The 27947-nt window shown below is 37.8% G+C and overlaps 1 protein-coding gene across 2 annotated transcripts in view; it reads left to right on the top strand.

Moving 5' to 3' along the window:
* Nucleotides 1–27947, top strand: part of RB1 (RB transcriptional corepressor 1) — a 120354-nt gene that overhangs the window by 7484 nt on the left and 84923 nt on the right. For both annotated transcript variants that reach the window (XM_070800086.1, XM_070800084.1), the window contains exons 3-4: nucleotides 18024–18139; nucleotides 20476–20595. In XM_070800086.1, coding sequence (XP_070656187.1) covers nucleotides 18024–18139; nucleotides 20476–20595 — 236 coding nt within the window. The remainder of the gene's footprint in view (nucleotides 1–18023; nucleotides 18140–20475; nucleotides 20596–27947) is intronic.

A 27947-nucleotide genomic window follows, 5' to 3' on the forward strand; every position in this document is an offset into this window, starting at 1 on the left:
ACATGGACGTGAGTGTTACATTTGTATTACAGATGTAGGATATCTGCAGGTTCTTTTATTTCTGATTCTACTTCTAAGATTAATTTCTAAAGACATTTTATTTTGGAGAGTTTCAGATATTTATATAAGTAGGTTAAAGAAAATAGTATGAACTCTCACGTAACTCTTAACCAGCTTCAGTAGTAAAAGTCATGGCCAAACTCTGTTTCTCCCTGACTCCAGATTATTTTAAAGTAAATCCAAGATATGATATTTCATCTATACATATTTCAGTATGTATGGGGGGAAAAAAAAGAACTCTTTAAAAAAATGACCACAAGAAATTTCCTGGTGTTCCTCTGATCAGGATTCCACACTTCCACTGCAGGGGTCATGGACTGAATCCCTGATTTGGAAACTAAGATCCTACAAGCTGCACCAGAAGACAATCCCCTCCAAACACAGAAGCACCACAGTTCATCATATCTGATAAAATTAATGAAAATTCCTTAATATCAAATATCCATTGTTTGAATTATCTTGTTTCAGAAATTCTTTTCAGTAAGTTCAGGATTTAAATAAGGCCTACACAGTGTGATTGGTTGATTTGTGTCTTAAATCTCTTTCAGTCTGTAGATTTTGCCTTTTCCTTCCCTCCCCCTTTTCCTTTCTTTTCTTATTCTTTTTTTTCAATGTATTTGTTGAAGAAACTGGAGTTTTTATCCTGTGAGATTTTTTACTGTGTGTATTTTACAGATTGTACCTCCTTCATTGTTTAACATATTTCCTAATTCTCTGTGTTTTCTAGAAATGATTGTAGAGGCCTGATCAGATCCTGGTTTGATATTTTTCAGAAGAAATGCTTCAGAGATGTTGTTGTGTATGCCTATTGGTAGACACATAATGTCTTGTTCTCTCTCTTTTAATGTAAGCTATTATTGATGACCATTGACTGGAGCCATTAGAGGAACTAATCTTTCCCTTTTCAATTATTAGTTGTAATTCTTCTGTAAATAGAAACTTTCCTCCATCAACTGTGTTTATTCTGAAGTATAGATCATTCAGGAAAGGTAGGATAAGTGCTTTATTCTTTGTGTTTATTGACTAGTTTTCAAACTGATGAGTTGGTCTTATAACATTCCCCAAAAGTGACCAATGATTATAATCATCTTTTCAAGTATTAATATTATCTTATAATACCAATAGACCAGTTTGACTATACATAGACATTTAATAAGATCTTTACTCAAAAATAACATTCAGGTGATCCTTGAATAGTGCTGGGGTTAGGGGCAGCAAACCTCCACACAGTCGACAATCTGTATTACTTATGGTTGACCCTCTGTATACACAGTTTCTTCATATACATGGTTCCTCCATTTCTGTAGTTTCACATCTGAGAGTTTAGCCAATCTCAGCTCATGTAGTACTATAATATTTACTATTGGAAAAAAAATGCCTATAGTGTAGTACTATAGTCTTGCAAAAGAGCTGACTCACTGGAAAAGACCTTGATGCTGAAAAGGATAGAAGGCAAGGGGGGCCGGGCGGCAGCACAGGATGAGACGGTTAGATAGCATCACCAACTCAATGGACATGAATATGAGCAAATTCTAGGAGATAGTGAAGGACAAGGAAGCCTGGCGTGCTGCAGTCTGTGGGGTCGCAAAGAGTTGGACACAACTTAGCGACTAGAAAACAACAGTAGCCTTTACTATTGAAAAAGTATATAACACACAGTTTGCAGCCATATTCTTCAAGAGTCAGCTGTATTTTGTAATTTCAAGAATGAAATGGAAATCAGATCATGTAGTATTTAACCTTAGGGATTGTCTTTTTTTTCCAAGCATCATTCCCTGGAGACACATTGATGTTAAATGTCATTATATTTGTTTGCTAAGGGTGCCATAAAAAATACCACAGACTGAGTGGGTTAGACAACAGAAATGTGTTTTCTCACAGTTCTGGAGGCTGGAAGTCCGAGATAAATTATGGGCAAGTTTGGTTTCTTCTGCGGCCTCCCTCCTTGGTTTGCAGATGGCTGCCTTCTCCTTGTCTTCTGGAATGGTTTTCCTGTGCACAAATCCCTGGTGCCCTTTGGGTGTCCAGACTTCCTGTTCATGTAAGGATGCTAATCAGATTCAATTAGGTTTACATTTCTGTCCTCATTTTAACTTATGTACCACTTGAGACCCTATCTCCAAACACAGTTATGTTCTCAGATACTTAGGGCTCCGGCTTCAACATAGGAATTTTGTGGAGGGAACACAATCCAGCTCATTGAAAATAGTTTGTTTCTTTGTTATTTTTTGGAAGTATTCCATGGTATGGCTGGACCACAGTTTTGTTTAACCATTCACTTATTGAAAGGTGGCTGTGTTGTTTGCAGGTTTTAGCTGCTATGAATGAAGCTTCTATATCTATATCATTTGTTATAGATTTTTATTGTGGACATCAGTTTTCCACTCTTTAAACACCAAGGAGTGTTGTTGTTGGATCCTATTGCAGAGATCCTATGGTAAGAGTATGTTCATTTTTGTAGGAAACCTCCAAAATGTGTCCAGAGTGGTGGTACCATTCAAGAAAGCACTGCTGCTTTGATATTTTTGCGAGCATTTGGTGTTGTCACTGTCTTGCATTTTGGCCATTCTAATAGGTGTGATATCTCACGGTTTTAATTTGTAATTCTCTTAACGGCATATGATGCTGAACATCTTTTCATATGCTTATTTGCCATCTGTACATCTTCTTTGGAGAGGTGTTGACACCTTGTGCCAATTTTTTAATCTGTTGTTTATTTACTCATTGTTGAGTTTTAGGAGGAGTTTGTGTGTTTTAGAAAACAGTCCTCTTTAGATATTCCTTTTGCCAGTATTTTCTCCCATTCTCTGGCTTAACTTCTCATTCTCTTGACAGTGTCTTTCGGCGAGCAGAAATAATTTTAATAAAGTCCAGGTTATAAATTCTTTCTTTTATGAATCATGCCTTTGGTATTGTATCATTATCATTTCCATCACACTTCCTGATTTCAAACTATTACACAGCTGTAGTCATCAGAATAGAATGGGATTTAGCATTCAGACAGACACATAGATCAAGAGAAAAAGAGAGCCCAGAAATAAACCCCTACACATATATGGTCAGTTAATTTATGATAGAAGAAGCCAAGAATATTCAATGGTGATAAGACCATCTCTTCAGTAAAGGGTTCTGGGAAAACTAGACCAGTGTCTCACACTATAGATAAAAATAAACTCATTGGATTAAGAGACTTGCGCATAAGAAACCATAAACTCCTAGAAGAAAACATAGGTGCAAGCTCCTTGACCACCGTCTTGGTGATGATTTTTTGAATTTGACAGTGATGATTTTTTGAATTTGACACCAAAAGCAGAGCGAACAAAAGCAAAAATAAGTAGAACTACATCAAAATAAAAAGCTTCTGATAGGAAAGGAAACATTGACAAAATGAAAAGGCAACCTACCAATTGGGAGAAAATATTTGCAAATCTTGTATCTAATAAGGAGTTAATATCCAAAGTACTTAAAGAACAAATAATCCAGTTTAAAAAAAAAATGGGCTGAGGGACTGAATAGGTATTTTTCCATGGAAGACACACAGATGGCTAACAAGTACATGGTGCTTAACCTCTCAAATCACCAGGGAAATGCACATCAAAACCACAGTAAAATACCACTCCCATCTGTTAGAATGGTTATTATCAAAAAGACAAGAAGTAACAAGCGTTGGTGACAATATAGAGAAAAGGGAACCGTACATTGTTCCTAAGAATGTATATTGGTGCATCCACTGTGAAAAACCGTACCTGGGGAGGAGAGATCAAGATGGAGTAGACCTTCACTCACCAACACATCAAAACCACAACTACATATAGAGTGGTGCTTGGTAAAATTGATTTGGGAACTAGCCAGATGGCTCTTTCACAACCAAGGCTGTAAAGGAAGAACTACACAAAGGCTGGCAGAAAGGGAGGAGAAGCAGTCTGGTCTGGTTGGGACCTGCACCCGCTAGTGGAGGGTACGGAAGGGGAGGGAGATGGCACAGGCTTGGGGATTTTCCCTGGGGGGGTGAGGGATTTGAGCCACGTATTAGGCAACCTAGCCCACGGGTCCAACCCTGGGAATACGACCCCTTTAGCTGGTTTGGAAACCACTGGGGCTTACCGGAGGGCTCTAAGAAACCAAGACTCGGCCCTTGAAGGACATGCACAGACTTGCCTCCTCCCGGTCACAGCACAGAGTCAGCAGATGGAAAACTTCCTTGGGCTCTGGCCGGCTTACCAGGACCATCCCAGTGTATCCCGCAGCCTGCTCAGGGCTCCTGCTCCAGCGCCTCTTGCCCTGGCGCTGCACCTACTGAGGCGCGGGCTGCTCCTGAGAGTGCGCACACTTGGAGGGCTGCGAGCCTGCTTGCACACTGCTCCTGACTCTGACCAGTGTGGAGGCAGACATTGCCAGCCTGGGTGTCAGAGTGTACACCCTGGAGGAAGCAAAGCTGCATCCCAGGCGGAGAATGTTGTCACTTGGTAGGCCGACCTTGCACACACTTGAGGGGGAGTAAAACTAGCTCTAGGGTGGGGCCTGCCATCGCAGGCTTGTGTGTCTCTGCGCACATCTGGAACGGAGTGAAACCGGGTCAGTGAGCGCGGGCGCCAGCTCAAGTCCTGACCCGGCCTCTAACCAAGGCATGCACGCCCGGGGTTGGGGAGGGAGAGAAACCAGCACAGAAGTTGAGCCCCGTGTCCTCAGCACTGGACGCGCCCCATATCTAGACAGGGACTCCTGTCAGAAACCCACTTTCCTCCTAGCAGAAACCCACTTGCCTCAGTACTCTGGTTCCAGCCGCTGGAGCCCCGCCCCCACCCCTTATAGGGTGGAGACCGCCCTTGAGCAGAGAAGCCCCAGTTCGGACTGTAGCTGCTCCAACTTCAACCCATCAGAATGATGGCTGCCCGCACAGCCCGGGGGACGAGAGCCTGCGCTCGCTCGCTTCTGATCCAGCAGCTCGCAGATCAGAGCCACTGGGCACATGCAGACTTTATTGGGACACCGCTCCGCCCTCCAACCCCCCCCCCCCCCCCCCCCCCCCCGCCCCATGAGGCCATGCCACCAAGACTGGGATAGGTAACTGTTTCACCTAATTTCATGGTGACGGAAAAGGCTGAACAAAATGAGAAGACGGAGAACTATATTTCAAATGAAAGGGCAAGAAGAAACCCCTGAAAAAAAATCTCTGATGAAACGGAGGTAAATACCTTATAAAGAATCCAATAGTAATAAGAATGCTAACTGAACTGGGAAAAAGAATAGATGAACACAGAATTTTAACAAGGGATTAGAAAACACATTACAAAAGAACCAGTCAGAGCTAGAAAACAGGATAACTGAAATGAAAAACACTAGAGAGAAGAGCAGGTTAGGTGATACAGAAGAATGCATGAGGTATCTGATAGAATAATGGAAATCACCTGGTCGCAACAGCAAAAAGAAAAAAAATTTTTATTGAGAATTGTTTAAGGGACTTTGGGTGCAACATTAGGTGTACTGAAAATCACATTAATAGGGGTTCCAGAAGGAGAAGAGAGGGAGAAAGAGGTAGAAAATTTGTCTCATGAAATTATGGCTGAAAACTTCCCAAACATAGACAGGAAACAGACATCCAGGTGCAGGAAACACAGTCACAGACAGTATGAACCCAGGGCATATCCTCAGTAAAATGGTGAAAGTTAAAGAGAATTCAAAAGGCAGCAAGGGAAAAAGAGGCACATGCGTTTCTATTATAATAATGTGTCTTCTCCTTCACTCTCTTTTTAAAAGTTAATCTGACTGTAGGCTTTTTAAATTTTATTGATCTTTTTAAAGTATCAGCTTTTGATTTCCTTGGTTTTTCTGTTGATTTTCTATTTTCAGTGATTCTTTTGTATTTAGCTGACCTTTTGTATTGAAATGTTTAAATTCCTTTCTTGTTTCCTTTTGTGTATATTCTTTGTTTTCTTTGTCATTACCATGGGGATTACATTTAGCATCTTAAAGTTTTATACTCTAATTTGAATTTTTTCAAGCTTAACTTCAATAATATAGAGAATTATACTTCATTAGCCCTGTCCAAACTCCTTTCAGTTATTGATGTCACAAAAGTATGCCTTTTTATATCCAGAGTCCAAAAACATAAACTAATGATTTTGTAATGCATCAGTCTCTTAAATTATATAGAAACAAAACGTGGAGTTATACACTATTATTGTAATAGTAATATCTTTTCTATCTTTTCTTCGTCAGTTTTTCAGCACTCAACTTTCTTTATAGTTCAACTCTCACATCCGTACATGACCACTGGAAAAACCATAGCCTTGACTAGATGGACCTTTGTTGAAAAAGTAATGTCTTTGCTTTTTAATATGCTATCTAGGTTGGTCTTTTAATTTCATGGCTGCAGTCACCATCTGCAGTGATTTTGGAGCCCCCAAAAATAGAGTCAGCCACTGTTTCCACTGTTTCCCCATCTATTTCCCATGAAGTGATGGGACCAGATGCCATGATCTTAGTTTCCTGAATGTTGAACTTTAAGCCAACTTTTTCACTCTCCTCTTTCACTTTCATCAAAAGGCTATTTAGTTCTTCTTCACTTTCTGCCATAGGGTGGTATCATCTGCATATCTGAGGTTATTGATATTTCTCCCGGCAATCTTGATTCCAGCTTGTGCTTCTTCCAGCCCAGCGTTTCTCATGATGTAATCTGCATAAAAGTTAAATAAGCAGGGTGGCAATATACAGCCTTGACGTACTCCTTTTCCTATTTGGAACCAGTCTGTTGTTCCATGTCCAGTTCTAACTGTTGCTTCCTGACCTGCATACAGGTTTCTCAAGAGACAGGTCAGGTGGTGTGGTATTCCCATCTCTTTCAGAATTTTCCACAGTTTATTGTGATCCACACAAAGTCCAAGGCTTTGGCATAGTCAATAAAGCAGAAATAGATGTTTTTCTGGAACTCTCTTGCTTTTTCCATGATCCAGCAGATGTTGGCAATTTGATCTCTGGTTCTTCTGCCTTTTCTAAAACCACCTTGAACATCTGGAAGTTCACGGTTCGCGTATTGCTGAAGCCTGGCTTGAAGAATTTTGAGCATTACTTTACTAGCGTGTGAGATGAGTGCAATTGTGCATTGGTTTGAGCATTCTTTGGCATTGCCTTTCTTTGGAATTGAGATGGATGCCCTTTATTTCTTTTTCTTAGCTGATTGCCCTGGCTAGAACCTCCAATACATTGTTACCTTTTTCCTGATCTTAGTGGGAGAACATTCAGTCTTACTGTTACCTATGATGTAGGCTTTCTGGAGATGCCTTTTGTCAGGTTGAGGAACTTCCCTTTTATTCCAGTTGTGTTGAGTATTTTGTCAAATGGTTTGGGATTTTGTCAAATGATTTTTTTCTGCATCTATTGAGACAACTGTATGTTTTTTCTCCTTATTATAACGTATTATATTCTTCTGAGATTTTAAACCAACATTGTGTTTCTAGGATAAGTTTCACTTGTTTATGGTGCGTAATTATTCTTATATATATATATATATTTAAATTTGGTTTCCTTGTATTTTGTTCAGCATTTTTATGCATTTTTTCATAACAGATTTTGGTCTCTATTTTCTTTCCTTGCAGTGTTTTTGTCTGATTTTAGTGTCAGGGTAGTACTGACTGCTGAAGGAGATGGGAAATGTTTCCTTCGATCTTCAGCTTTTATGGAGCATTTTGGTTAATTGATGGGCTTCCCTGGTGGCTCAGATGGTAAAGTGTCTGTCTGCAGTGCAGGAGACCAGGGTTTGATCCCTGGATTGGGAAGATCCCCTGGAGAAGGAAATGGCAACCCACTCCAGTACTCTTGCCTGGAAAATCCCATGGACGGAGGAGCCTGATAGGCTACAGTCCATGGGGTCACAAAGAGTAGGACATGACTGAGTGACTTCACTTTCACTTGGTGGTGCTGCTGCTGCTAAGTCGCTTCAGTCGTGTCTGACTCTGTGCGACCCCGTAGACGGCAGCCCACCAGGCTCCCCCGTCCCTGGGATTCTCCAGGCGAGAACACTGGAGTGGGTTGCCATTGCCTTCTCCAATGCATGAAAGTGAAAAGTGAAAGTGAAGTCGTTCAGTCGTGTCCGACTCTTCGTGACCCCACGGACTGCAGCCCTCCAGGCTCCTCCATCCATGGGATTTTCCAGGCAAGAGTACTGGAGTGGGGTGCCATTGCCTTCTCTGTTCACTTGGTGAATTGATACTAATTCTGCTTTAAATGTTTGGTAGAATTCATCAATGAAACCAACTGAGCCTCGACTTTTCTCGGTGTAGAGATTTTTTAAAATTACTAGTCTAGTCTCTTAACTTTGTTACAGGTCTTTTCAAATTGTCAGTTTCTTTTTGTGATGGTTTGGTCTTCTCTCTCTTTTTAGAAGTTTGTCCATTTAATCTAAATCATCTGATTTGTCAGCATGCAGTGGCTCATAACATTCCTGTTATGATTCGTTTTAAAATTTCTATAAGATTGGTCTTAATATCCTCATGTCATTTCTAATTTTAACTAATTTGAATCATTTTTCTTGATCAATCTAACTAAAAGTTTCTCTTATCTTTTTTTCAAAAAACCAATTTTTGGTTTTATTGATTTTTCTCTACTTTTATACTCTCTAAATTTAATCAAACCATTTATTCCCTCTTCACCATTTAGTGTCTTAAACTTAATATATATGTCAGATAGCATTATTAAAGTTCTACATGAGCTTTCATCATGAACTACTCAGATATATCTAACATGTAATTATTTATAATTGTTATAATAATATATAATTTGACTGCTATTTTTACTGCAGCATATTTTCTTTTTTCTGAGGACCCATGGAAGGAATTTTACTCTCATCTCTGAATGAAGACTAGCGAGGCTTCTTCTGAGAACCAATTTTATTTTATTTTGTGGTCATTATGACTCTTGTAACTGTTTATGGATTTGAATGCCAACTTTCAAGACATAGCATGTAGTTTTTCTCACTAACATCTTTCTTGTCATTTTTTCCCACTTTTCTATATTTCCCTTTCAGTATTTCAAAGAAATATATATTTACATATGAACATGCATATATAAATGTATATTTATATATAAACACACATATATATTCGAAACGCAAATATACTTGTTTTTAAAATTTTTTATAGTATTAAAGTGAGAAGTGAATATCCGTTGCTCTCTTTGTATTCCCACCTCTATAGAAATAACCACTGATAAATTTTTGTTCATTCTGCCCCTCCAACCCTTCCTCATTTCCCCCTTCACACACACACACACACACACACACACACACGATTTTTTTTTTCCCACTGAGGTTTTATTATTTATTTACACTTTTTAACCAATTTAAGTAATTATTGATGCTTTTGGAATAGGCAATAGATTCAGATGGTTTAAGATTCAAAAGAAATAAAAATGTAAGCAATGAAAACCTCTGTCATTCTTTCCCCTAAGTTACCCACTTCTCCATAGGCAGCTAATAAAAGTTTCTAGTTTTTGTGTTTTTCTGTACCTTGCTTTTTTCATGTAGTGAAGAGTACCTCTCCTTCTGTGTTTAGCTTAATCTTTTTAGTGGATGTATTTTCCATTGTATGGACGTGTAATTTATTTATATATTCCCCTATTAACATTTAGTTTATTTTTGAACATTTGATACTACAAACTGTTGCAGTGAATAGCTTTATATATACATTTGGTGCACAAAAAAGAGTACTTTTGTAATGTTGATTCCTAGAAGTGAAACCACTGGGTCAGAAGACATTCACACTTACAAAATTTAATAGATTATGTCTTTGCTCATAGGATAAAATCTTTGCTGATATCTCACTTTTCCAATAAGGCCTAGCACTGTTTAATACTGTACCTGTACTCTGCCCTACTTCTCCCTCAGATTTTCTCTTCACCTTTTCCTGCTTTTTTGTTTAATTGAAGTTCACAGTGTTGTGTTGGTTTCTGGTGTACAGCAAAGTGATTCAGTTATGTGTGTGTATATTCTTTTTCAAATTCTTTTCCATTATGGGTTATAACAAGATACTGAATATCTTGTTTCTCCCAAGCTCTTTCCCTTTTGGTAACCCATAAGTTTGTTTTCTCTGTCTGTGAGTCTTTTTCTGTTTTGTCTGTGAGTTCATTTGTATCGTTTTTTAGATTCCACACATAAGTGATATTATATGATATTTGTCTTTGACTTAACTTTGTATGATTAGGTCCGTCCATGTTGCTGCCAATGGCATTAATGATTTCCTTCTTTTATATGACTGAGTGACATTTAGTTGATTATATATACCACATCTTCTTTATTCATTCACCTCTCTTTATTCTTCATGTTAGAAGTAGATACCAGAAGAATGGTAGGTACCAGAAGAACATATCACATACTGTATAGCACCTTTTCCCCATCGGATTGAAATGACTGTGGAGAGTTACAGGCTTCCAGGTTTGCTAGGGTATCTTAAACCTCAATTTAATAGGACTGTTTGTTTTTCTGTACTTTAAACATCTTTATGCCCTATATAATTTAGATAAAACAGGTGTTGTTTTGAAAGAAATGATTATAAATACACTCTCAGTGAATCAATTTTTTTCCTTATGTACATTATAATTTTAGAGGCCTGACATTCATAATTACTGATGTTCAGATTGGTAGTTATTTCTATTACATGTTCAGCTATAAACAAGTAGTCAAGTTTATATGAGACCTAGATATTTAGGAGAGTTTTGAAGTGAGTTATTTTGTCAAAAATGCCTGTTCCTTTTCTGTTTTACGTCCTTTCAGTACGTGCCTTGATTTTTCTCATTCTGCAAACCGTTTTTAAAATAAGTTGAATCAAATTTATATTGCAGTCAGAAACCACCAAACTTTCCCCCACCTTGGATCTCTTTTAGAAAGTGTACCAAACTTTGTTTATTAAATAATAATTTTTCCTAATTTTATTCAAGCCTGACAGCCATTGTTTTTTATCAGTATAAAGGTAAATTGTGTTACCTTGCTGCATTGATTTCTAGCAAAAGTGAAACACTTGCTACTTTAGTTACTGAGGCATTATTGAAAGTAAACATATGGGTTCGCTTAAGTTTTTAAAAATTTAAGCAAATTTGCCAAGGATTATCATTTTATGATTTGAACCCTAGAGACTCCCAGACCACAGGACTTCAGTGATCAATGATCTCTTTCATTTTCCCTTCCAACTGAGATTCTTTTATTCTAATGCCAACTCATTTATTCAGTAGTTGTGTTTTCTTTTTTTCAAATGATATTGGTGGAATGAATGGACATGCTAACTTTGAAAAATACCATTTATACACATAATTAAATCTGAGTTGTAGTAATTGACTCTTTGTTTCTAAGATGGGTAGACACTAGTTAATTAATTAATTAGTAGTTGTTTTAATATGGTGGCTGTTTTCACTGCTCTATGGCTCTGTCTTCTTGGGGATCATTTTTTGGGCCTTTGATGCAATAAAGCAGAGAGCTTGACTAGGAACTAAATTCCAGGTCAGTTATGTTATTACAAGTTTAGGAAGTGAAGACTGTAATTCATTTCTTTGTGTGAATTAATCCTGCTGATCCTCAGTAGCTGATCAATGTGTGTGTGATCAGGAGATAAAGAAATTGTGGTAGCACCAATATTCTCACCTTAAAACTTTTTACTCATGATTCAGTTGCTGCTTAGTTCTCTGAGCCTACTAGGGGGAAAAACAAGAAAGTCAAAAAAGTCATTCTATCCTATACTAGGGTATGACTATTGATGCTGCTTTTAAAAAATATATACATTTAATGTCAAGTTAGTGCTGGCCATTGTACTAGGTTCTTGCGGGTTCAGCAGTGTACTTAGTGTGATTATGCCTTCAAAATGCTTACAAAATAGTTGAGATAGGGACAATTGAACAATCTAGTAAACTGAATTGAGTTTAGTTAGGTGCTTAAATAGTCCTAACCACTGAATTCTGTAGAAGTTCTTAGCTCCAAGTACTCATCTCTTGGGCAGAAGACTAGATGAATCTGAATTTGCCAAGAACATATTTTTCTGGGAGTAGAGTCAACTCTCCCCACAAAGGCATTGTGTAACTGGATGGCTAATTCAGTTGGTGTTTACCTCTGCATGTTGAATCAAAAATATGATCGAGCACAAGTAAAGTTAGCTTTTGTATTCTTCTTGGCTGTGCTACTCTTGCCTTCTGGTTCTTATGAGCACATCAAGAATTTCTTTAGCGCTCAACTGCTGTCAGCTAATATTATGCAAGCGAGAGGGAGGATTTTCTGGCATATTAGCATGTTGTTTCTTTTGTTCTTACATATAACCTTGGTAAGGAAATCCCCGAGGGGAAGATATAAAGGAAGCTCTTAGCCCCTCTACTTCTATAATACATTTAACTTGTAACTTTATTGCTAATCACTCATTACAGTCTCATGAATCTGGTGTAAGGATGTATCCTTTTGACCCTGAGATAAAGAGCATGTTTACTATGGCTTATTTCCATCATTTTCATGGTTGATATCTTAAAAAGTAAAGATAAGAGAGAGTAGTGTTTTTAACTTTTAAAATTTCAGGTTAAATTCATGCTAGTTATGTTAACCTACTTTTCAGTAAGATAACCTACTTTTCAGATGTTTCTAAGATGATTTATGTTACCACTTGGGGGAGCTCTTTTATAAGTTAGTGCATTGTAAAAGAGCAAGTGTTGGATTGGCCAAAAACTTTGTTCAGTATTTTCCATAAAATATCATGGAGAAAAAAACTCAACAAACTTTTTGGTTAAGTCATATCACTAACTCAGGGTTACCAGTTGGGTGATTTAAGTAAACTAAACTAAATGATAGCTTAAATGAGTAGTCTCTTAAGTGTTGATTATAGATTATGATTTAAACTGTAGTATATGTAATTAAAGTTTGACTATTTTAAAAAAGATTTTTCTCAAGAATATTCATAATTTTTCCTCTCACCTGTTTTATATAAATTTAGTACTTCTTAATTGACTTATTTTCCCCTCTATTTTATAATTGTAGGTAATTTAGAAAATATATCTAGGATTAATGAAAACCATTTGTAATCCTACCACCTAGAGATAATAGTTAACATTTTGATATATTTTTGCATATCCTTTCTTTTAAATTTTTTCAACAAATTGGAGTCAAAATATACACAGAATTTTGTATTCTGATGTTTTTTTCTCGTAACATGTCTGGTTTTTTTCCCCATGTCCTTATAATCTTTGAAATGTTTTCTAAGAGTTTTATGTAGCTCTTGATACAGCTCTATCATAATTTATTTAACTATTCTATTTAAAGATGTTTGAATGTTTCCCATTATTTTTGCTGTTGTAATTCTTTGAACATTTATCATACTAAATCTTACTCAGTAATTATTTTCATTGGATAAATCCATAGAGATAAAACTGAACTCTTAAGGTTCTTGATGCAAATTAGCAAAATGTCCTTCAATTAACACTCTTCTAAGGTTCTTATATTCCAAATATGTTTATTGGAAATTACTGTCTTTTTCTTTTGTAAAATGCTTTTTCTTATCCTTTCCTCATTTTTTTCTTCTTTCATTTATTTTTTTGTGATTCTTTTGGCTGAGTAAAACTTTCTTTTCCTCTGTTTTAATGGTTTCAAAGGTGCTATTCTGAGCCCGTTACATAATTCTCAACTAAATTTTTGAGGAAACAAATCAGTTACAAATTTTTGGGTTGTAATTGCCGTTGGAAAATAGGGCCTAGATCTTGAGACAGCAGTGAGGGTTGGAAAGCAGGATGAGTCATGTGAAACAGCTGTGTCGAGGAGTTGGGGCTGCTGTAGAAGTGGATGAAGCTGCAGACGGCAGAAGGAAAAAGAAGGTGGTGGGGAAAAGTCTTTGGAATTAGGAAACTCTGAAAAAGTTGACAGAGATAAAAACGAGAATGAGGATGTTGACTGTGTTTGAAAAGCTGAGGAGAAAAGTTTCATTACAGTGGTGTCAGATGTCGTATAGAGGTCTTTGTAGATGAAACCAAAGAAAAGTCTGTTCAGTTTAGAGAGAGCTCTTTCGACACTTAGACAATAGCCTCAGTAGAATAGCGCTTACATAGTAGAAGTATGTGTTCAGTGGGTGCAGTAGATGTGTACTGGGAGAGTGTATCTGGTGAGTGTGCGTGTGAATAGTAAGAGGTTTGTATGTCTGGTTTGAACAGTGGCTTGATAAAGTCCAGGGATAGAAGGATAGCTTTTTTTTTTTTTTTTAAAGTGATGTAAGTTTGTTTGTGGGGCTTCCCTGGTAGCTCGGCTGGTAAAGAATCTGACTGCAATGCAGGAGACCTCGGTTCAATTCCTGGGTGGGAAAGATCCCCTGGGGAAGGGATAGGCTACCCACTCCAGTATTCTTGGGTTTCCCTGGTGGCTCAGATGGTAAAGAATCTGCCTGCAATGCAGGAGCGACCTGGGTTGGGAAGATCCCCTGCCTGGAGGAGGGCATGGCAGCCCACTCCAGTATTCTTGCCTGGAGAATTCCCATGGACAGAGGACCCTGGTGGGCTACAGTCCATGGGATCCCAAAAAGTCAGACACAACTGAGTGACTTAGCACACCACAGCACAAGCTGGTTTGTAGCTAAACAGAAGCATGTGTTTAGAAAGACCTGTAAGATAAATTATGTAAGACAGAGGGAGGAATTAATCAAATAGGTCTTGAAGGAGGTGATACAAAGTGGGAAGAAGTGAGGGAGTAGATTTACTGATTTAAGAGTGGAGGAGGATGTTCATTTGTCAAAGTCAGAAGAGAAGAAGGACCTGAAGCTAGATGCAGAGACATTGGGAGTATATGGTAATTAGAAATTATTTGATGTGGAGAAACATGTTGAGGCCTTTGGAATTGTGATTCTCTAACCTTCTCAACAAAATAAAAATGAAGAGTACAGAACAGTAAAATAGTTAAGAGTACAGGACTCTTAGTGGGGTGGTGAGATTAAGGATTTCAATAGTGAAAATGTTAGGAAATCAATGTAGAAATGTAGTAAGGAAATACTCTTAAATAAAGGGAAGAAGACTAATTTGAGTGTTAGGAAACTTGGGTTTTATAGGCCTGTGGCATTGATAGGCTGTGTTGGGCAACTCTCCACGCTCTAATCTTCAGTTTCTTAATCTGCACAATGAGAACTGAATCAAATGTCGTTTTACGGATTTAAAAGTCTTGAACCAAACTGAACTAAAAAAAGAACAAAACATAATCAAGTCATTGTAGTATTGGTGGAAAGAAAGACAAGTAGGTCAGTGGAACAGAACAGAGAATCAGAAAATAGAATTCACACATACGTGTCAGTGTTTGCACACAGAGGGTAAGGTAGTTCAATGGAGAAAGGAGTTCCTCTCAACAAATGATACTGGAGCAATTCGACATCCATATGCAAAAAATGAACTTTAGTCCCTTTGTTGCACAATCATAAAAATTAATTCAAATGAAGCATAGATATAAACTTCCAGAAGATGACCAAGGAGAAAACCTTTGTGACCTTGGATTAAACAAAGATTTCATGGATAGTACCAGCAAGGGCATGATCTATAAAACAAGGTAATAAATTGAGCTCCATCAAAATTAAAAACTTACGCCCTTTGAAATACACTATTTAAGAAAGTGAAAAGCTACAGATCAGTTGAAGATTTTTGCAAAACACGTACCTGTTAAGGAGTTTGAATCCAACATGTTTAAGTAACTCTTAACAACTTTATAAGACAAACAACTGAAGAGAAAATTGGCAAAAGAAGAGATCCAGATGCTAAGTGAGATTTGAAAAAGTACTCAGTGTTGTTAGTCCTTGGGAAAATGTACCACTACACACCTACTGGGATGACTGGAAAACAGACGAACAGAAACTAAGTGCTGGTGAGGATGTGAAGAAACGTGAACTCTCATTTGTAGCTGGCGGGGGTGCAAAGCATTACAGCCATGTTGGAAAACAGTTTACCAGTTTCTTACAAACTTAAACTTACATTTAATACAGAACTTAGCATTCCCCAATGAGGTATTCACCCGAGAGAAATGAAAATATGCATCCACTTAAAGATCTGTAGTTGAATATTTAAGGCTAAGGTTAATAGCCTTATTCATAGCAGTGTATTCAGCTATTGGAATCGATAAACAAAGTGTGGTATATTCATACAGTGGAGTGCTACTCAACAAATAAAAGGGATAAATACTAATAGGTACAACAATATGGATGAGTTCTCAGAAGCATTATGCTAAGTGAAAGAAGCCAGACAAAAAAGGCTACAGCCTATATAATTCCATTTGTATGACATTCTAGAGAAGGAACTGAAATCAGATCAGTGATTGCCAGGGACTAGAAGTCAATAAAAATGATTTCTTACACACAAAACTCCAGTATTCCTCAGCATTCCCAGGGATGAATATTTTTGGTGTGGAGAAGATTGGGTTGTGGACAGTTTTTGAGACAGATATGATATAGAGGAATGAGTGCTAGATTCACTGATAATAGTGCTGCTGCTGTTTATTATTGAATGAGTATAATGCCTGGCACTGTGCTGATTACTTAAGAGCATCCTCACTGTTAAATTTTATAGTGACCCAGATAGGATACTATTATATTTCTATTTTAGTAAAAACTGAGGTTTAATTAGATTTAATCAGTTGCTTACAGTTATACAACTAGAGTATGTGTTCAAAGTCTTGAATGTTTGACACAAAAATTCATGTTTTTAACTTAAATAGAAGTGTAACTCCCAGGGAGACAGGGAATTTTTTTGTTTGTTCTGTTTTCATCACTGAATCCCCAAAATGACAAAACTGTGTTAGTTGCATAATAAATATTTCTTTAAAAATTATTCAATTCAGTTCAGTCACTCAGTCGTGTCCCACTCTTTGCAACCCCGTGAACCACAGCATGCCAGGCCTCTCTGTCCATCACCAACTCCTGGAGTTTACCCAAATTCATGTCCATTGAGTCGGTGATCTAAATTATTAGATATGTCCAATTTTAGAAGATACTAAAAAACGAATTGGAAGAGATAAAACTGTATGAAGATAAACATATGATTTTTAAAATTAAGGAAAAGTTTAGAGTTGGATAGTGATCAGCTTTGTATTATCCCTAAAATTTGATAATCTAGAATAATTCTTTTTCCTAAAACTTTTATATAATTGAGATTTCAAAACAATGTAAAATTGTATCACATATTTTTCAGCCCCATTGTACTCTACAATTAAGAGTAAGCAAGTAGTTCCAACTCTTTGATAGAACATTAGATAATTTGTTTTTTTTGTTTTTAATTTAATATAATCTAATTTTACCTATAAAACACATATTTAAATAAAGATATATTTTTAGGGGAAAAAGTATTCTAATGATAATGAAAAAATATTCTAATAATAATGATAGCTGTCATTCATTGAGTACTAATTAAATGACAGGCATTGTGGTAAGGGCTTTATATAAAGTCTCATTTAATTCTTACAAAGTGAGGTAAGTATTATTATTTCCATTTTACAAGGAAGGCAGTTAGAGCACTGAGAGATATAAATTTCATAAGGTTAAAAAAATACTTGAATCAATAGATTGGTAAAAGAACAAGTGAATTAGAGCAAAAGGAGGATAATCAAGTGAGAAAATGGGCTTGTTTTTTTAAAAACAATTTATTTTATGAAGTAAAATCTTTCACCTTGGCTTGGATGATGTTGTGTTATTGAGAACTGAAAATGTTTACCTCAGAGAACTGACTGGCTTCTAGGTTTTTTATAGAAAGTTGTAGTTTAACTTTTTGACTTATCTGGTAATTTTTTTTTGCTTTACAATATAAAATTTAGTTACTAATTTTGTAACTAGTTTGTACTAGCCTAGAATTAAATACTCTCATAAAGACTTGGGAACAAATTTATTTTGTTATGCTCAATAAGAAAAAAGTTGCCTAGTATAGTTTTAACACAGTTTTTGTGTGTAAATGACTTAACGAATTACTTGAACCTTTTTGTTTTGTTTTGTTTGCAGGAAGGTTATGTTCAAAAGAAAAAGGAACTGTGGGGAATCTGTATTTTTATCGCAGCAGTTGACTTAGATGAGATGCCGTTCACTTTCACTGAGCTACAGAAAAACATTGAAACCAGGTAAAATTTCTTGCATTAATATAGGCCTCTGCCATTTAAAAAAAAAAAAAACTATTCCTGAACTATCATTTTAATAGACTTCAGGGAATTGGTGGGAAATGCCAAAATTAACTAAAACATGGAGAACTTGGGTCAACTAGTGAACTCTCCTACTCTGTTGGGGCCCTTAATGTCTTTATGCTGCAGTTTCTTTAAAATGTAGCAGTCTGTGTCCTGGGAAAATCTTCATTGTATCTCTCACTGTGTTAACTTTCTTAATTGTAGCTGTTGATAAAGTGGACAAAATAGGCAGATTTATTAAATAGGCTTTATTATATAGTAAAACCTTTGTAAAAGTAGTATGAGCCCATCTTCAAGGAATTTAGTTGATTTATTAAAGTTTAAAACTTTTAATATAATAGATATTGTAATTATATATGTTTTGAGACTGTGTGTTCAGTTAAGTATCTATTATCATACTTGCCCCTATAATTACTTAATGTCTGTATTGAGTTTATAAGCCTAATGAGAGTTTACTAATTGTTTCCAACAACTCAAGAGAAGCCTTCTGATCATTTCTTCTAGTCATTTCTTTTGCAGTATATTTACAATATCTAACAGCAAATAATTTACCAAAAAGATAGTAGTATGTTTCTTCTTAGATAAAGCCATCTAGAGTTAAACATAATTGGTGTTTTGTGTAAATGAGATAAAATTGTTTCACATTTTAGTAACTTTCTTACTACCTCTAAATAAAATGTGGAAACAAAGACCTTCTAAAGGCAATGGCACCCCACTCCAGTACTCTTGCCTGGAAAATCCCATGGACGGAGGAGCCTATTAGGCTGCAGTCCATGGGGTCGCTAAGAGTCGGACAGGACTGAGCAACTTCACTTTCACTTTTCACTTTCATGCATTGGAGAAGGAAATGGCAACCCACTCCAGTGTTCTTGCCTGGAGAATCCCAGGGACGGGGGAGCCTGGTGGGCTGCCGTCTATGGGGTCACACAGAGTCGGACGCGACTGAAGTGACTTAGCATAGCATAGCATGTTCATATTTAACTGATTAAATTAGAAGTTGTTTACCTCTCAGAGATTTCAAAGTTTAACTTTATTAAATAAAATCACTAAACCAAAATAGGTTTTATATAGCTGAAAACAATCTGAATATAGAGGTAAATTTTTATATCAGCAAATGTTTTAGTTACCTCAGAGGATTGGAAAGAGAATCAATATTTGGGTTAAGATAGACTGGGTATATTTTACAAGATATATGACTTGAAATAGATTGCTTATCCTTATTAAGTCTCGGGTTCCTTTCCTTTCCTGTGAAATAAAAATTATTAGTGTTAGTCACTAATGGGGTCTACTCTTTGCGACCCCATGGACTGTAGCCTGCCAAGCTCCTCTGTCCATGGGATTTCCCAGGCAAGAACACTGGAGTGGATTGCCATTCCCTTCTCCAGGGAATCTTCCCCATCCAGGAGTCAAACCCAGGTCTCCTGCATTGTAGGCCAATTCTTTACCATCTGAGTTTCCAGCTATTTCCTTTTTCCTTCCCCTAAAACCACTGGTGGGGTAAAGAGAGAAGGTGTGTGCATCTGTGGTGAGGGAGAGCCATGGCTCCCTGAGAAGGCTGTTAGAGCCAAAGTGGGATGAGGAGGTCATCTCCCAAGGGTGTGGGGGGCTTCTTGACACGGGCTGCTTGGTGTGCAAGGGCAGACGAAGCAGGTGTGTGGACAGCTGGTATAGGGAGTCACAGCACATGTGAGGTAAGAGCTGTCTGGGATGAGCGGTCAGATCCCTACTTGGAGGGGTGAGGGCAGTTCAGGGTGGGGGAGTCAGTCTGAGCAGGAGAGGAGGGTGCCAACATGGAGGAGTGGGTAGCTTGGTCGTTACAGGGGGATTGATTAAATGAGTAAATTAGAGATAAGTGGATCCCAGATTTCTCACTGTCAAAGAAGAGTTATAAATATGTAAAGGAAAACATGGGAATGAAACAGGTAGTTTTTGTGTTAGATAAATGGATGTGAACTTAGGATTTTTAAAACATATAGCTAGATATAGAACTAAATATTTGTATATGTCTGTAATAACCCTTATTTTTTCTGTGTTCTTGTTGATAAATAGATGTAGGCTTAGGTGTATAGATACAGGGATATAGGTTGAGATTAGTTGATATTTTTTCCCTTTAAATTCTAGTAAAATGCAAAAACTAATTCCTTCCAAAGGATATAATAGTGATTTGGTACAGAGCTAACAGGCCTTTTGAATTGAAATGTCCATGCTTTGAAAATGAAAAAAAAAATGAATTTCTAAAATTGTGGATTCACTTTTTTCTATGCTTTCTTTTGCAGTGTCTATAAATTCTTTGATTTACTAAAAGAAATCGATACCAGTACCAAAGTTGATAATGCTATGTCAAGACTGTTGAAGAAGTATAATGTGTTGTGTGCACTCTACAGCAAATTAGAAAGGTAAAGTAAAAATTTTATTAGGATTGCACCCTGCATTTTCATGTCACTGTTCATATTAGATTCCATCTGGGAACTGTTACATACTTAGTAAAGTTGTTAAGTATTGCACCTTAGATTTGTCCCATTAATAGTCTTGACTTTCTTATTTGTCCAGTCATATACATTCTGAATGTTTCTTCCAAAATTATTTGTTTTATTCATGTTTTACTTGTTTTAATGAACTTCGTTCCCACTTTAGCCTTCTCTGCCAGAAGACTTGTAGTTCTGAATGGAAGAGTCATCTAAATTTAAGATTCTTCCTAGTGGTGACCTTACTCCAGAGAGAATGAAGAGACGGAGCCAAAGCAAAGACAACACCCAGTTGTGGATGTGACTGGTGATGGAAGCAAGGTCCTATGCTGTAAAGAGAAATATTGCACAGGAACCTGGAATGTTAGCTGCATGAATCAGTGCAAACTGGAAGTGATCAAACACGAGATGGCAAGAATGAATGTCAACATTTTAGGAATCAGCAAACTAAAATGGACTGGAATGGGTGAATTTAACTCAGATGATCATTATATCTACTCCTGTGGGCCAAGAATCCCTTAGAAGAAATGGAGTAGCCATTGTAGTCAACCAAAGAGTCCGAAATGCAGTACTTGGATGCAATTTCAAAAATGACAGAATGATCTCTGTTTGTTTCCAAGGTAAACCATTCAATATTATGGTAATCCAAGTCTATGCCCTGACCAGTAATGCTGAAGAAGCTGAAGTTGAAAGGTTCTGTGGAGACCTACGAGACCTTCTAGAACTAACACCCAAAAAAAATGTCCTTTTCATTATAGGGGACTGGAATGCAAAAGTAGAAAGTCAAGAAACACCTGGAGTAACAGGCAAATTTGGCCTTGGAGTACAGAATGAAGCAGGGCAAAGGCTAATAGAGTCCTGCCAAGAGAATGAACTGGTCATAGCAAACACCCTCTTCCAACAGCACAAGAGAAGACTCTACACATGGACATCACCAGATGGCCAACACTGAAATCAGATTGATTATATTCTTTGCAGCCAAAGATGGAGAAGCTCTATACAGTCAGCAAAAACAAGACCGTGAGCTGACTGTGGCTCAGATCATGAACTCCTTATTGCCAAATTCAGACTTAAATTGAAGAAAGTAGGGAAGACCATTGGACCATTCAGGTATGACCTAAATCAAATCCCTTATGATTATACAGTGGAAGTGAGAAATAGATTTAAGGGACTAGATCTGATAGAGTGTCTGATGAACTATGGACAGAGGTTCGTGACATTGTATAGGAGACAGGGAGCAAGACCATCCCCAAGAAAAAGAAATACAAGAAAGCAAAATGGCTGTCTGGGGAGGCCTTACAAATAGCTGTGAAAAGAAGAGAAGTGAAAAGCAAAGGAGAAAAGGAAAGATATACCCATTTGAATGCAGAGTTCCAAAGAATAGCAAGGAGAGATAAGAAAGCCTTCCTCAGTGATTAGTGCAAAGAAATAGTGGAAAACAATAGAATGGGAAAGACTAGAGATCTCTTCAAGAAAATTAAAGATACCAAGGGAACATTTCATGCAAAGATGGGCACAATAAAGGACAGAAATGGTATGGACCAAACAAAAGCAGAAGATATTAAGAGGTGGCAAGAATACACAGAAGAACTGTACAAAAAAGATCTTCATGACCCAGATAATCATGATGGTGTAATCACTCACCTAGAGCCAGACATCCTGGAATGTGAAGTCAAGTGGGCCTTAGGAAGCATCACTACAAACAAAGCTAGTGGAGGTGATGGAATTCTAGTTGAGCTATTTCAAATCCTAAAAGATGATGCTGTGAAAGTGCTGCACTCAGTATGCCAGCAGATTTGGAAAACTCAGCAGTGGCCACAGGACTGGAAAAGGTCAGTTTTCGTTCCAATCCCAAAGAAAGGCAATGCCAAAGAATGCTCAAACTACCGCACAATTGCACTCATCTCACACGCTAGTAAAGTAATGCTCAAAATTCTCCAAGCCAGGCTTCAACAATACGTGAACCGTGAACTTTGAGATGTTCAAGCTAGATTTAGAAAAGGCAGAGGAACCAGAGATCAAATTGCCAACATCCAATGGATCATGGAAAAAGCAAGAGAGTTCCAGAAAAACATCTATTTCTGCTTCATTGACTATGCCAAAGCCTTTGACTATGTGGATCACAACAAACTGTGGAAAATTCCGCAAGAGATGGGAATACCAGACCACCTGACCTGCCTCTTGAGAAACCTATATGCAGGTCAGGAAGCAACAGTTAGAACTGGACATGGAACAACAGACTGGTTCCAAATAGGAAAAGGAGTACGTCAAGGCTGTATATTATCACCCTGCTTATTTAACTTATATGCAGAGTACATCATGAGAAACGCTGGGCTAGATGAAGCACAAGCTGGAATCAAGCTTGCTGGGAGAAATGTCAGTAACCTCGGTTATGCAGATGACACCACCCCTATGGCAGAAAGCGAAGAAGAGCTAAAGATCCTCTTGATGAAGGTGAAAGAGGAGAGTGAAAAAGTTGGCTTAAAGCTCAGCATTCAGAAAACTAAGATCATGGCATCTGGTCCCATCACTTCATGGCAAATAGATGGAGAAACAGTGGAAATAGTGGCAGTCTTTATTTTTGGTGGCTCTAAAATCACTGCAGATGGTGACTGCAGCCATGAAATTAAAAGACGCTTACTCCTTGGAAGGAAAGTTATGACCAACCTAGACAGCATATTAAAAAGCAGAGACATTACTTTGCCAACAAAGGTCCATCTAGTCAAGGCCCTGGTTTTTCCAGTAGTCAGAGAGTATGTGAGAGTTGGACTATAAACAAAGCTGAGCACCTAAGAATTGATGCTTTTGACCTGTGGTCTTGGAGAAGACTCTTGAGAGTCCCTTGGACTGCAAGGAGATCCAACCAGTCCATCCTAAAGGAGATCAGTCGTGAATATTCATTGGAAGGACTGATGTTGAAGCTGAAACTCCAGTACTTTGGCCATCTGATGTGAAGAGCTGACTTATTTGAAAAGACCCTGATGTAGGGAAAGATTGAAGGCGAGAGGAGAAAGGGATGACAGAGGATCAGATGGTTGGATGGCATCACCGACTCAATGGACATGAGTTTGAGTAAACTCCATGAGTTGGTGATGGACAGGGAGGCCTGGCGTGCTGCAGTCCGTGGGGTCACAAAGAGTCGGACACGACTGAGCAACTGAATTGAACTGAACTGAGTGGTGACCTTACTACCAAGTTGTGACTTGTATATTAATGGTGATTTAGAGGAAGTAGTTTTTTTGGTCAATATCCTTTAAGAAACTTTAGGCTATCAGCTGTTTTAGTGCATATACATTAAGAAACTACACAGGCATTAATGAAATGACTATTGGTAACCACTATGTGTTAGATGCTCGTAATATGAAATCATATGATACTGTGATCATCAAGAAGTTTATAGTAAATAAGTAAATTATGTATTTCAATAAAATTACATGCAGTAATTGTTTGATGTCCTATTGTAGAGGGTTGTTTGTAAGAAGCAGAAATTATGTAGTGGGTAACAATACTGTGTATTTTTAAAGTAATAAGAATAATTATGGGGTGAAAAAACTGTAGAAGAAGGCAATGTCTGAGTAGAGTTTAAAGGATAATTAGAAACTTACCAAGCAAAATATGTGGAGACTGGGACTGAGCATCCTAGGCAGAGTGATCAGCATGTGTACAGAGCCAAAGCAGTACCATAAAGTACTTTGGATATTGCTAATGGCTAAAAGGTAGGAGGGGATGAGACTGATAGTGAGCTTGAACTTTGCCCAGCAGGCGATGGAGTCATTGATTTTAAGCTAGCAAGTGACAGAGTCTAATTTGGCCTGTAAAAAATCACTCAGGCCTTTGTTAAAGGGATTTGGAATTTTTATTGACTAGTTTATGAGATAATTTAATGTTTATTGGTCTTGAAGTGAATCAGGATTTTTTTTTTTTTTTCTATCTTATGTGTACCTTCTTCTGAAGAACTGTTGGGAAAATTAGCTGTGATACCAAAAGTGAAAGTCACTCAGTTGTGTCTGACTCATGGACACATGGACAAATAAACAGACCTGCCAAAGCCTGTTTATTTCTGGGTTCAGTATATGTATGTGTATGGCAGTGTGCTGTAGTGATTAGGATAACTTTTAAAAAGCTAAACAGATCTAGATATGATTATTAATTTTGTCATTTACCGACTTTGTAAGCTAGAGAAAGATACTTAACATCTTTAAACCTCAATTTCAATCTGTAAGATAGAGCTAATAATGCTCTCCTCGCAGAGTAATTGTAACAATTAAGTAAGACAATATTACTTGTTACCTCACCTCCTAGCACATACTAAATGCTTAATAAACAGTAGCTTTTAAAGCTATTACTAACTACATTAGTGCTGTTACCTAGAAATATAAAAATGCAAGCCATATATTTTAAATAGTAGCTGCATGACAAGTATAAACAAGTGAAATTAATTTTAGCATTTTATTTAACTCATATATCTCAAAACATCAAATTTTGATATGTATCATTCATCCATAACTTGTGTACAGGTGTTCATGGCTGTGTTATTTGTATTAGCCAAAAAATGGAAACATCCCAAATATCCATCAGCTGATGAAAGGATAAACAAAATGTGAACTATCCATATTAGAGGGCTTCCCTGGCAGCTCAGATGGTAAAGAATCTGCCTGCAATGCAGGAGACCTGGGTTTGATCCTTGGGCTGGGAAGATCTCCTGGAGAAGGAAATGGCAGTTCACTCCAGTACTCTTGCTTGGAGGAGCCTGGCAGGCTACAGTCCTTGGCATTGCAAAGAGTCAGACACGACTGAGCAACTGACACACATATCCATATGGTAGAATACTGTTCAGCCATAAAAGGGAATAAAGTATTGATATATACTACAGTGTGGGTGAACCTTGAAATCATTGAGCTAAGTGAAAGATACCAGATACAAAAGGCCACATACTTTTATTATATGTTATGTCCAGAACAGGCATATCCATGACATGGAAGGTACTATTTCAGTGAGGTCTTTTCTCCCAGTGTGCTACCTCTGATTTGCTCCTCAGTGTAGCCTTGGACAGGTGCACAGTCACTGAGCTGACAGTGGATTTTTTCCCTTTAACCATCTTTCCCCCTGTTGTTAAGCTAACTGCCTCTGTTAATATCACACTTAATTGTTACCTCTCATTTATTGCTGATTACTTTCTTGTTTTTCACAACGCTCTGAGTCACAAATTGCTTCACAGTTTAATCCAATTAAATTTGGCTCCCTTTGCAGGAGTAGTCTTTGATGTCAGGAGAGTTATTCCTAGCTGTTTCTTTCCCTGGTTGTCCTCTCAATGATCTAGGATTTAGCTTTTTGCTCTCATAAGATCTGTTGGTTTTCTCTTTTTTCTGCCTTTACCAAAATCTGCGTTGCCTTCAACTGTGCTGTTATTCTTGAACATCCCCACAGCATTCTGGGTGAAGTTAATTCCCCTAGGGAGAGCTCAAGGCTCTGTGTTCTTGAGACCTGCTTCTCCCCTAGCTGCCACTTCTGTGCTGGTGGTTGGGAGAGCAAGATGACAGTGGTCTCGTCTCTTGCAGGGCTACCTCTGCTTTAAGAGTAGGGCACTGAGGAGAGACACAGTCTTAGCTCTAGTCTTCCCAGATCGCCTCTCTTGTCTGGAATCTCTGTCCCATGAGCCAGCTGAGACAAGACAAATCAGTATTTTGACGTGCTGTGTGCCTGGAATAAAACTTCACCCTATGAGTGGGTGCAAAGTGGAGGACAGGAGCCCCATGCTGCTCAGCTCCTCTTGCCTGGGCTAGACCTTCTGCAACATAGACCTGTGGGAGATGAGAAACACTGATAGCCTGCTCTCCCCAGAGAGAGTTCCAGGCTGAGAGCTGGAGAGAGAGGAGCCCTGTGTCTTGGCTACACCTGTCAGGCATAGAGCTTCCTTATGCTGAACTGGAGAGAAGGAAGAAACGAGTTTTGCATTGAATTCCTCGGACTCATTGTTCTCATCAAGATTTTCTTGAGGATATGTTCCCTTTTTTGTTGTATGCCCTTAGAAAAATTTCCAGAGACTTTAAATGGTTTTTCAGAAATAGTTTTTACCAATTATAACTTTTATTTTAGGGAACAGGTCTATAAAGATCCTTACTCTACCCACCATTCCAGAAGTCACTGCCCTAAATAAGTAGGTTTCAGTTAAGTAGTACTTTTCAGTTGTGTTATTTCAGCAAGACTTTATTAAATAAGCTTTTATGACCTGGTGTGAGATTGTAACCAGATCAAGTTTCAATTACTGAATGTATACCAAGTTACAAATGCACACATGGAGTCCAGTCATTTTGTAACTAGATATTACAGGAATGTATGAAAGGGCATAAATTGGAAACATCTACTTTAACTTGGTTTTATAATGCTGTACTTAAAAAATGTACCCTTCTTAAAATAGAATGAATAAAGCATTATAAAATTTTTTTTTCTTTTTTTTTTGTGCTTTTTTTTTTATTTTTAAACTTTACATAATTGTATTAGTTTTGCCAAATATCAAAATGAATCCGCCACAGGTATACATGTGTTCCCCATCCTGAACCCTCCTCCCTCCTCCCTCCCCATACCATCCCTCTGGGTCGTCCCAGTGCACTAGCCCCAAGCATCCAGTATCGTGCATCGAACCTGGACTGGCATCTCGTTTCATACATGATATTTTACATGTTTCAATGCCATTCTCTCAAATCTTCCCACCTTCTCCCTCTCCCATAGAGTCCATAAGACTGTTCTATACATCAGTGTCTCTTTTGCTGTCTCGTACACCAGGTTATTGTTACCATCTTTCTAAATTCCATATATATGCGTTAGTATACTGTATTTATGTTTTTCCTTCTGGCTTACTTCACTCTGTATAATAGGCTCCAGTTTCATCCACCTCATTAGGACTGATTCAAATGTATTCTTTTTAATGGCTGAGTAATACTCCATTGTGTATATGTACCACAGCTTTCTTATCCATTCATCTGCTGATGGACATCTAGGTTGCTTCCATGTCCTGGCTATTATAAACAGTGCTGCGATGAACATTGGGGTACACGTGTCTCTTTCCCTTCTGGTTTCCTCAGTGTGTATGCCCAGCAGTGGGATTGCTGGGTCATAAGGCAGTTCTATTTCCAGTTTTTTAAGGAATCTCCACACTGTTCTCCATAGTGGCTGTACTAGTTTGCATTCCCACCAACAGTGTAAGAGGGTTCCCTTTTCTCCACACTCTCTCCAGCGTTTATTATTTGTAGACTTTTGGATCGCAGCCATTCTGACTGGTGTAA

The sequence above is a fragment of the Bos indicus genome, chromosome 12 (assembly GCF_029378745.1).
Source record: "Bos indicus isolate NIAB-ARS_2022 breed Sahiwal x Tharparkar chromosome 12, NIAB-ARS_B.indTharparkar_mat_pri_1.0, whole genome shotgun sequence".
Classification (NCBI taxonomy): domain Eukaryota; kingdom Metazoa; phylum Chordata; class Mammalia; order Artiodactyla; family Bovidae; genus Bos; species Bos indicus.